Source organism: Rhea pennata, chromosome 2 (genome assembly GCF_028389875.1).
Source record: "Rhea pennata isolate bPtePen1 chromosome 2, bPtePen1.pri, whole genome shotgun sequence".
Lineage (NCBI taxonomy): Eukaryota > Metazoa > Chordata > Aves > Rheiformes > Rheidae > Rhea > Rhea pennata.
This window is the reverse complement of record NC_084664.1, coordinates 54,049,893-54,062,166: the sequence shown is the minus strand read 5'-3', so window position 1 is coordinate 54,062,166 and position 12,274 is coordinate 54,049,893. Positions and strand designations below refer to the sequence as shown.

Below are 12,274 nucleotides of genomic sequence, written 5' to 3'. Positions count from 1 at the left end.
GAAGTAGTGTGCCTAACTCAGATTTAATTTTCCTAGCTTGAAATCACCCATAACAGACAGCACTGTTAGATTGGTTTCCACATATGAAATGTCTGTTAGAATTGGCTTTTCATGTTTCAGTAGTTGTGTTTTTGAGAGGTGAACTTGATTGAATCTGTATCTGAGTAGCTATTTCAGAAGCTTCACAATTGCTGCAAAAGTAGGATTTCGAGTCCTCTGTCTGGAAAGTGTTACTTACCTCATACGAAATAAATATCCCACACAGAGGGTGAATGAAGATGATTAATGCTGAACTTTCAGGGAATTGATAAGAAGGTCTATATGGGGAACACTACCATGAGGATCAATGGGATAAAGAATACAGGGAAGGACAGTTCTTCCATAATGTGGTACAGACTACATGGTAATCTGTCTTGTTTAATATTGTGCTCCTTACTTTCTTGGTGCCTTTTTTTTCACTTGGGCGCCTCATATGCAAAAGTACTGAGTGCTTGCTGACATGAAAGGAATCTGTATTTTCGCATGTTCATAGCATTTTATATGTTCAAATACTCTTTAAAAAGTAAATTCATTTAGTCACCTTGGAAATCAGTGTTCAGACTTAGTATAAACTTGCTTGTCCTGTATTCTGTTGCCATTCTGTAAGGCAGGCAGGTGCTCTTATGACACTGCCCAGCTTTTAGTTACTTGATCTTGCAGCATTGGTGTCCTCTTCGGGATCTGGTTGGTTGAGTAATTAATAGCAGTTACACTGTAGTTAAAACTTTCTAAGCAGACTTTCACAGAGTGTCTCTGTGGAAATGTCAGCGTACAGTATTTTCATTGCTTAAAAGCAATGAAACTGCTTTTAAGACATCAGAAAAGCAACAACAAAAAAAAATCTGTTTATCTCCTTCTAACATATTGTTGTAATTTATGGATGGCAGAATTATCATAGAAGTGAATTCTGTCCAGAGGAAATTTCTTCTTAATTCTTGTTTTAACTGTTTGTGTTCCTAAAAGAAAATTTGTAGGCTTTTCTGCCCTATTACGCACTTGGTATACAATATACAATACAATACATCAAGAGTTAAAACTCTTGTGTAATTTTGTAGCGAGTGAACTTTCAATTTCGTACTATTCTGTCAAACCTCTGCAAATTGACAAATGTGTTACTGAAGAAAATATGAACTACTCTTTTTCTGTTGTATCAAGAGAATATTTTCTGAAATATATGGAAAAAGTACCTTGTAACTGGTAATGATGAAAGATGAGCTGATAGGAAGGTTTCTGGTAATAGGTTGTCTCCTTTGCTTTTTTGTATTGTAAGCTACCTAGTACATGGCAAACTAGTAAAAGTTTTACCTTTATTTATTCATTGATTTTAGTACCAAAGCTATATTTTTGATTCATTTTTAGATATAATTCAAAATTCACTTTGGATAACAGTGTTTTTGTTGTACTATTGCAACTAAGTTCATTGTGCCACTTAATGAAATATGGTACTTTCAGTAATCATTGCCTTTTAGATTTTTAGATGCCATGTTAACACTATGTAAATATTTGCAAAAAGGAAGGGTTCAGAGTAATTTATCAATATATATATTTTTTCCCTTTCAAGTTGTATCAGTTTTACAGGATTCAGTTTATGGCACTAACTTTTATTCATCTATCAGTAGAAAAGATTGTGTTTAAAAGGAGAGATTGGAAAGAACAACAACAACAAAAAAAAGTCAAGAGGTATTCTGCTTCTAAAAGCTGTTTGGTCCTTTGGGTGTTCTGCTCTTATTTCTTTGGTTGTAGAATGAGAGCAAGATTCTCAGGAAGGTACAAATGCAAATGATCATCTATTCTGGGAGCTGTTCTGTTGGACCGGATGGCCAAGGTCCAGTGGCTTTTTTCCCTCTTCTTTGCAGCATAGTGGAGAAGAAGTTGGATTGAAAGAACTAGGTCTTGAATGATAGGAAAAATAAGGCTTTAGTCTGCTGTAGTTTGAGGGAGTTGTTCCGTGCAAAAGAAGGTAAATGACCAGCTGTAATATAAGTAAATTTTTTTTTTAAAAAAAAATCTCATGTTGCTGTCAGTGAAGGTTCTTTTGCCTTTAAAATGTTCACTAGGTTGATGCTGATTCATACCTGTAAAAGACAAGCTAGATTCTCTCCAGTCTGACTGGTGCAGTTTTTTTTAGTGTGGAGCTGCTGGTAATTTTCCAGGTAACACATGGCTGAGTTGAATATAAGAGAGAAACTCTGACATCCTGTGACCCATAGGGCTATCCAGGATTTCCAAGACTTTTATCTAAGACCATTTCTAAGACTACTCTGACTTAAGAAAACAAAAGGCAAAGAAAACTTACTTTTTGTAGGCTCAGGAAAATATCAAATTGTTTTTCGTAAGTCTTTTTTCTGCCCTACTGGCTTCTAAGCAGAAATAATTTTTGAGACTGAAAAATCTGATTCTGTATATGTAATAATGATATAGAGGAATCAATGTGCTTGAGGGGGTGAGCAGGGTAAGATAGGCCTTGAGACCAAATGATTGACTAGAATGTGTTCCATTTTTTCATTGTTTAAAGATGTTTCATTGGAGGATATGTTGACAGCAACAATTTGTCTTTACAGACGCAAAAAAAAAAGGGGGGGGGGCAAAATAAACATATGTAATTATCTCCTCATGAGACCAGCACTGTCCTATCCTCTAGCAGGCCTTTTAATTTACCTGCAAGGGGTATGTTAATATAACTGCTTTATTTTGAGACACATTAATCAGCTGCCAGTAAAAATACATCCCTTTGTTAGTGAATATTTAGTCTGAGAGGGAATTTTGTAAAGAGGGTATACCAGTGGAAAGGAATTTTGTATACAGTGTTCTTTGAGACCATTTCATGAATCTGTATACTTACCATTATCTCAGTGTTGCAGCTTGTGGCATCTGATGGACAGCTAGAGAGATTTAAAACTTATTGTTTATTTGACAAAAAGAAAAAATTTGAATCAATTAAAAAAAAAGCATAAGAAACATCCTGGAAAAAAAAAATGCTGCTTTTGCACTGCATATAAGTTCAGCCATTCTAGGCTCTTTCTATAAACAAAATAGTATTAAATTGAGGTATTTCTTAACATTATTAATATTTTATAAAGCATTATCGATTACGATTTCCTTTGATTTGAAAAGCTATGAAACTCTTTAAAAAATTCTGAACTTCTAACATGTTCTTAATTGAACTGAGGTTATTGCAATTACTGTTAAAAAAAGGTTTGCTCATGTAGACCAGCATACAAATGAATTCATTTCTCTTCCATTCTTCCAGACCTGTGCCAGGGGTCAGGCATATTTGGTATATTAAGTTTCCTTGGATAATGCTGCTATTTTTGCCAGAGTGTTCAGCAGGAAGTTTTTTTGGATAAGAGTGGAATATATTGTATTTCAGAGGTGTCTTGGGAAATTAAATAATCTATAATTTAGGGTTAGTTTATACCAAAAATAATATATGTTATTTAACTGGTGTAATCAGAATAGTGGGAGATTTAACTTGGTTATTTCATATTGTAATTAAAAAGTGGCTAAAAGTACTCTTGAGTGAAACGTGCTTATTTAGTGCAGGTTTGGTTCCAAACAACGAATAACTAAAAAAAGTATTTCACATTTTAATGTGATCCAAGATTTAAAATGTTCAGCTATGGATGAGTTAAAGTATCCTTGCTGAAACCAAGCAAGAACACAACAAATTTGGTACTTTTTTCAGATTCATCAGTATTTGCTTTAAGCCTCCAGCATATAGTCTTTAGGGAAAAATCCAAGGGCAATCTTTTTCACTTCAGGAGAGGAAGCATAGGATATAAAGCAATATTAAGTCCATATTCTAAAGTTCTACTTTTGTGATATATTTTCATAAATTTGCATAATAACGTTTACTTAATCAATACACTAGAGCCAGAAGCTCTTGATATGAGAAGATAAAATATTGCATAAGTGCAGCTAGCATTATTGAATGATCTTTTACTTGCAGAATTTAATATCTGAACTACAACTTTAGGAGCTGCATTAATATCAATTCTCTTTTTTTATAGTATTAAAAAGTATAATGCACTGCTTTCAGTACATGTGAGTACTTCTTACGAGGTCTCATTGAACTATAGTAGAGAACAATTGAAAAACAGTTTCATATTGTAATATATGTTAGATTCCTTACAGAGAAATAAAAATCAGTTGTACTGCTTATAGTGTTACAGAATTCTTGTCTAGAGATTAATTGATTCTTCTATTTCAGTTGTTTGGATGGCTCTTCTGTAAAATCCAGCCCAAAATATTGGTCTTTGCTATTTTAGCATTGATGACAATAGAAGGATCATCAAACCTTCAAACTCAATGGAACATCATGGGAGAATTTAGCAATTTGCCACAGGAGGAACTTTTAGAATGGATAAAAGTCAATACCAGACCAGGTAACTATTAAATAATGTTAGCTGTCCCCTGTTTAATGTGATAGGACTTGGTAGAATGACTGCAAAGTTATTACTACTATCTGTTCCTTTGCCTTGGGACCATCCAAAAGTCACTGTTTAGTCACGTGTACTTGCCCAGGCAAAAGTTGCCTCAAATAGAAAAATAGCAAAATGTTTGTTTTGTTAGACTCCAGCCTAGCAGTACGGAAGTTTTTAACACTGTTGTGGCATTCCTACAACAGAAATATTTGTGCAAAGTCCTATTAAAACATTTTTTTGTGCACATGACACTGATCCTGTGCTGATAGAAGATCACTGTTTTGACAGAGGAAATGGATGTGCTGTGGTTGCTCCCATCTTTTACTGTAGTGAATAAAAGTGTCATAAAACTAGCTGGAAAAAAGTAGTTAGCATTTTAGCAGGAAAATACTTTCTAGCCAGAAAGGACTTACAAGGACTTGCGTTTTTTTTAAACTCACTTAGCTGTGGCATAAGAAGGGACAAATGAACAAATGTTGTTATAATGAATAAATTGTACTTATTCAAGAATGAAAAATAATGTGTGTTAAATACTTATTATTAGATGTTTAGTTATCTAATGACTTATGTTGGGGTCAAGATTGAAAAAAAAAAAGGTGTGAATTTTTTGTGTGTCCTGTGGGTGCCATGGTAGGTCTTTTCAAAAGAGCACTTTTCTCTTTTTGCATTTCTGTTGTTTAATTTTATCAGAAAGCTGTTAGATATTTGAAAATCAATTCTCTGCTTTTACTACTTGATTCTTAATCTCAAACATTTTTTTCATTCTGTATTTCAGATGCAGTTTTTGCAGGAGCAATGCCAACAATGGCAAGTGTTAAATTGTCTACACTTCGTCCTATTGTAAATCATCCTCATTATGAAGATGCAGGATTGAGGTAAATATAAAGGTTGAGGAGGGTTTTTTTAGCCATTAGTGCTCTTAACATTGGTAATATGGAGTAGGACTGTCAGCATGTTATATAGTAAAACTTATTAAAAATTTCTAAAACCTGATTTGATATTTAGTCAGATTGAAAACATATGAAACTTCTTTCAAGATTTTTGTTCGTTCTCTAGGATGTACTGTAAGATAGATACAGCTTCAAACTTACTTATATCCAAAAAAAAATCCAAATACGATTCTGAATCGGGATTAACATGTACTAATACATCCTTTCTACATTCTGTTTTCCTATGACATTGTACATAGATTTTTTTTTCCTCAAGAAAGCCACTTCAGTTGTTCCTTTAACCTTTCTGCAACTGAGTGTTATTTTTTATCTTCTTATATCTAATTATTGAGATACTAAAACTAGTTGAAGTTGAAATTTGTAATGAAACTTCTACCAGTTCATTCGACATTGAACTTGAAGCACTGAGTTGTGTTCTTTATTATTTCCAAAATCAGGAAATTTTTCTAAATCAAAATTGACTTACCTGGAAAGGTCATGATTTTTTGTTTTAATTTTAATGTCACAGATCATTTGTTTAGTATAAAGAAAATAGAGAGGGATAAAGGAGGTGATGGGGACACTGATGTTATGTGCCCTTATGCCCTTAGTTCTTTATCTGGCATAAATCCAAAATACAGGACAGGGCATGTTTAGGGAAAATAAGCTTGAGATGATATAGAATCAGAAAATGAACAGGAGTTGATAATGTCATACTTTGCACCATCAAGGAAACGTATTACTGGATAATATAACCAAGACTGTGGTTTACAAGTGACAGTTGTGCTCTGTTCAGCATAGACAGACTTTAGAGTGAGCTTTTGATCTTGAATTCTGAATTTAAGAATAGTCTAAACAAGAGCAATGAGAATTACCTTTGGCAAAGGGGACTGAGCAAACAATTTCTTCTGATCATGCCCAGTCCAAGCAAGCTTGAACTGATGTCTTTGCATCTTGCCTTGAATACTACATTTTAAGTACAGGGATTTGACATCTTTACCTTTTGTGTTCCCAGTAACCACAGATCTTGTTACAAAGTTGTTTCCTACTACAGAAAAATGACTGTATTTGTTGTTCTTGGAATCATTCTATTTGTAAAGAAATTGTTGCATTAAAGCAAATGACACTCTTATTTTAAACTTTATTTTAGACTAGTTGCTTTGTGAAATAAGCCTTCCTGTGTAGCCTAAAATTTAAGCTTACAGTTTTCTTGCTGTGTTGTTAGCTAACCTTTATGGTATTTCTCTTTTTAAAGGGCCAGAACTAAGATAGTATATTCCATGTACAGTCGAAAACCTGCAAAAGAAGTTAAAAATGAATTGATAAAACTAGGAGTGGATTACTACATTCTAGAAGAGTCATGGTGCATAAGAAGAACAAAGTGAGTAATCTTAATCTTTCTCACAGGAATAGTATGCCACTCAGACAAATAGTGTAGCATTCGCATAAAGCAGTAGTTTTGAAATGTTGATCTTTAAACTTTGGCACTTTATTGTGCTCAAAATACATTTTAGTCCAGCTTCTCTAGACCCTAATACATATAACTAATGTTAGTAACGCATTAATAACACTGTGGTCTTCATTTGCACTTAAAAACTATGTTGTGTCTATTTTTAAACTTCACTTTAGAATATAGAGGGGGTTCACAAAATAAACAAGTTATAATTTGCAGAATCGCAGAGTGGTTGAGGTTGGAAGGGACTTCCGGAGACCATCTAGTCCAATCCCCCTGCTCACGTAGGGTCACATAGAGCACGTTGCCCAGGACTGTGTCCAGATGGCTTTTGAATATCTGCAAGGTTCGAGACCCCCACAAATTCTCTGCGTAACCTGTTCCAGTGCTCTATTAACTCGCACTAAAGAAGTTTTTCCTTATGTCCAGATGGACCTTCCTGTGTTTCTGTTTGGGCTTGTTGCCTATCGCTGGGCACCGCTGAGAAGAGTCTGGCCCTGTCCTCTTTACACCCTCCCTTCAGTTACTTACATACATTGATAAGATCCCTCTAATTCTGTAGAGAACAGATGTGTTTGTGTAATAAAAAAGTCTAGTGTGATTAAAAGGTGCAGAATAAAAGGTAATTTTAGAATCATAATATTACCATTGTAGATTCCTGTATATTTTGTCATGTTTAGACTACTTAAGAAAAAGGTATGCTTTTTCTGTAATTTTTCTTTTTACCCTTTTAAAGCACCATTGATTCAGTTAACTTATTTTTCTATATGTTTAGAATAAAATGAAATAAATCTATGCTATTTTTTAGTATTGTCTTTGACAAAATTAGGAAATTTTCAGTAATTTTAACTTTGAGAAATAACCCTATAAGGAATTGATGTTGCTTTTATGCCTTAACAAAGGAGCAAGAAAATACCACCTTTTTTTTTTTTTTTTTTTTTTTTTTTTTTTTTTTTTTTTTAAGGTGTTTTATTTCCCGAGGTTTCTTTAGAAGTTTTGGGGGTGTGAAGTTTGCCTTCCATTTTCTAGGAAGTTGTGAGGGTCTCTGGCAATGTATATTGCATAATTTAAAAGTCATTTTGTAATATATACTGTCTCTTCAAAATTAATCACTACTAATTGTGTAACCCCAAAGCAGACAGATTTTATATGTTACAAATATTTATAAACATTTTATGTTTATGTTTATAAATACTTTCTCTTGAATTATTAATACAATTATTAATTTCCTAATCTGTTAAGAATTTATAGTGTAAAAATAAAAAAAAAAAAGAGAAGGCATAATCAAATGTTCATAGAAAAATTCACACAACTGAGTTTAAAGAGCTGCATGTTTTTTGATGGCATTTCTTAATTTTTGCTTACATATTAAAATGTTTTCTAGGCCTGGTTGCAGTATGCCTGAAATTTGGGATGTGGAGGATCCTGCCAATAGTGGCAAAATACCTTTATGTAACCTTATGAGCAAGGATTCCAGACCGTATTTCATCACGGTATTTGAGAATAGCAATTACAAAGTCCTGAAGGTTCCAAAGGAATAACGTCTCAATGCAAAGAACCATCAGTCTTTCAATTTTTTAACTAGTAACTGTAAGAATTCTAAATGAAAAATACCTTTTCTACTAAACTTGAAATAGGAAAATGTGTATTTTATTTTTTACCATTTTAAATGAATTCTGATTATAGAAGTATCTTAAACCTAACAGTTTGGATTTCTATTTCAGGGTCAGTCCCTTGAGATTTGCTATGCAAATGATTATATGTTTGCACATTTTATTTCACACTGATCCAAAAAAGTTAAAAATAGCTGTGGAAAGAAACTCCATTCTCAAAACCAATACTATTGTGAAATGGGACTGTCAGAATGTTTTAGCAAAGGAAGTTTGTTTAAAGCGTTGGTGCTTATCAGCTAGTAGGGAAGGAATGGTGCTATAGCATCTGGCATTGCATTTCTGATGTCACTAACATTACCCATCTCTCTTCTGGACAATGTGATACTTTCTAGAAATTTGAAGTCATGTAATTTCATTAGTCATGTCTGAGAGATACACGCTTCTTCTTTGAGAGGATTAAGAACATTGATCGTTTTGGATCACTTAAACACATGCTTTAAGCTTGCTTTTGAAATGGAAAAGTTTGTAAACAATCTTGAAACTTTATGCTTTAGATGCATCTTTCTGGTACCTTGTTGATGTTAAAAAAAGACTAACAAGGGTAATATTTGTAGTCAGCAATAGTTTAGCTTCTCAGTGTTCAAGAATTTTGGCATTCTTACGCATTCAGCATAAGCTGACATAGTGTATGTGAAATTTTTAAGGGAAAATGCTTTATTCAGGAAAAATCTGTCATAGCCTTAGAAAGAAACTAAAATAAACTCTTCACTGCCTTAACTAGACCTTCAGCGCCTAACTCAATAAGAAATGACTTTCAAAATTTATGCCCAATTTTTTTTCCCATGTCTTAGATCCATCCTGCCTGGATTTGATAGTACATTGTTCATCCAGCTTTAGTAAGGTAATGCTAATCTTTCAGATAGTTTGAAGAATCTCCAGCTCTAAAGAAAAATTAAATTTGCCTCAGTTGTGATACGAATATAGACATAATGGTGGTATGGACATAATCGTTCCACAAAATTAGAATGGTTCTACAATTTTTCTGTTGTCTTGGTGTCAAACCGACATTGTAAATAAGAGAATTACTTTCCAATATACTCAGTGCAAGGACTGCCTGTAGTCATTTAACTAAATTGACAGAGATATTATATAAGTAGTCATTGGAAACATTACAGTAATTGTCATTCTACAGTCTAAGACTGTAGTAGTTGAAAGATCCTCTGGATATTGTTCATGTGTGTTTTTTGTTCACATACCAGTCTATTAACATGACTGGTCTTTTTCAGCCCTGATAGCATATAGCAGTATTAGGTGCTATAGAAGTAGCATCTGTCACACCTGAAATTGTAACAATTAAATGAGAACTTACGATAAAGTACTACTCTAAAAGCTGATCAGTATTTAAAAACTTTTTTTTAAATCAGTTTTATCGAGAGAGTGAGGGAAAATGGCTGAAAATGCATTAGCCTTTTAACTTTTACAGAGTAGATTTTGGAAAAATTTCTATAAGGAAACTCACAGAAAGGGCTTTCAGGAAGTCACTTTTTAAAATGTTAATTGAGTTCAAGGAAGCAGGAAAAAATCTTTATATAAACATTGTAACTAGTGTTACAGCACAAAAAGGTACTGTATTTTTATGAGGTTTATGCCAACTGTTGACATGTACTTATATGTGGTTAAATAAAAAAAAGATGTAAAGTGTTTTCATGTTTCTGATGTTACATATCTGCTCTTATTTACTTAATTTATCTGTTGGAATTGGAAATACTTCTAGCTTTGAATGCAATGAATTTCTTCAGTACAATGGGCACAATTTATAACAGCATCTCACTTTTGATGGTTGTGCCTGCGGTAACATTTAATATGAAGATAAAATGAGGCACCTTTGTGAGACAAAGATGCTAAGACCTATTCAACGCTTCCTGGCCTTTTGTCATTCTTATCTACCGTTTAAAAAAATGTTTTGCTTTTACCTTTTTTGGCATGTTAGCTGAAACAGTGAAACTAAGTGGGTCAGTTTCACTTGGATTTTCGATTAAGATGCAAGTTTCACAAACCTGGATCTTACTCCAGGATAAGTAAAGAAAGTTCCTTCAGCAAAAGCAAATACGTAAAGAAGAGTACAGAGTTTTTGGAAATCAGCATTGTTGAAAGCAATTAGGAAATACAAATTATGGCTTGAGACCTGTGTATTCAAATTGCATTGTTACAGTTGTTTCCATAAAGAGTGCTATTTCACCTAAGTTACAAAATGTGAAGGATGCAGTAAAACAAAGTGATATTTTAAAGACAAATAAAAAGGTGCTCTGGTATGATTTCAGCAACTGGACAAAAGACTTGAAATTTTAACTGACAGTAGTGCTCTTCTATCTAAGCTTTATGCTTGTACTATAAGGAAAGAGTAGAATTACAGGTATGGTATGAAAGGCAGGCTTAACTCTATAAATATTTAAACAGTACAAATGTTAAGGAATTCTTAGAGTGACATTAAGACTGGGGATGTAAAATGGCATGCAAAAGTTGTAAATCTAAGATTTGGTCAGCTGCGTAGTAATTACTTGGATGATGAAAGGTCGCTTAGTGGTATGATGTACAAATTCTCAACTGTAGCTAAATGATGCAAGCATTTCAACTGTCTGTCAGTACAAAATCAAACAGATTATGATAAACTATCTTTAGCAGAGGATTAAGCTGACCTGTTTGGTTTTTTTGGAGCAGATAAGATGGATTTACTGGGTTGAGTACCAGACTGTAGCCAGATGGTGCCTAAGAACATCTTTTAACTACCTTGGCTGGAACAAATATAGTTTTGCTAGGTGGAAATGGAAGGCTGAGGAGAAATATCAAAAGTTAGTGGAGAGCAGTGAATGGAATACAGGAACAGTTTTCCCAAATTTATCAGAAATAATGATAACTCTGGAAATATGTAGTATGAATGTGACCACTAACAAAACTATGTTAGCTGGAATATTAGCTTATAAGCATAGATGGATGGCAACGCAGACTTGGCTTCTATATTGAACAGATGTCAAATTGCAGCCATTAATGAAATTCCATGGGCTAGATCAACTCTTCCATGATAAACTTAGGGGAGGAAATGTGAGTCATCTGTGAAGTATTCTCTAAGTTCTTTAATATTGAGCAATTTTCCTTCTGCTTCTAGAAAGGAATGGCTGGTCTTTTTAGATTCTCCAAATTTCAGATTCTTTTCCTTCACCTTTACCCGAGTCTGAGTATGGGAGGGACTGCTTTACCCCTTTATAAATTTATTTTGCAATTTATGTTGATTTAACTATATTGATCAATACCATTGCTGTTGATCGGTATATATGCAATCTGTTCACCTCTTAAGAAGGCATGATGTGTTCCAGCTTTTAGTAGAATGTAATTGTTGAAGTATAGGTTTTTTGAAGATGTTACTAAACATGGCATAGTTACAGATGAAGAACAATCAGGTGCTTATTTAAATAACAGAATTAAAATTTTAATAATGGTTGTTTCAGAAACTGATCCACCCTGCTCATGCGTGAAGTGGCAGAGAAATCAGGTCAAACTGTGCTAGTGTTATCTTGAAAGAACAGTGTGTATTTTTCAAATGATTTTAAAACTACACTTGTTAGTTAAAAATTTCCTATAAGTCTCCTCTGCAAATTGACTTCTCTTTCTGATACTGTCTTATAATTCTCCATTATTGAAGTCCAATTTGGTGTAAATACAAGGTTGAATCAGAAAAATTTGTCCACGAGAGATAGGCAGAGAAATTCCGAGACCACATAATGAGCAAGAGGCTAAACATGCACAAAGATTGGCTTGATT

General features: G+C 33.6%; 1 protein-coding gene across 2 annotated transcripts in view; it reads left to right on the top strand.

Moving 5' to 3' along the window:
• The window catches only part of DPY19L1 (dpy-19 like C-mannosyltransferase 1), a 51,095-nt gene extending 40,935 nt beyond the window's left edge, over positions 1-10,160 (top strand). For both annotated transcript variants that reach the window (XM_062569549.1, XM_062569548.1), the window contains 4 exons: positions 4,250-4,424; positions 5,239-5,338; positions 6,648-6,773; positions 8,230-10,160. In XM_062569549.1, coding sequence (XP_062425533.1) covers positions 4,250-4,424; positions 5,239-5,338; positions 6,648-6,773; positions 8,230-8,386 — 558 coding nt within the window. In that variant the 3' untranslated portion in view covers positions 8,387-10,160. The remainder of the gene's footprint in view (positions 1-4,249; positions 4,425-5,238; positions 5,339-6,647; positions 6,774-8,229) is intronic.
• The last annotated feature ends 2,114 nt before the right edge of the window (positions 10,161-12,274 follow it).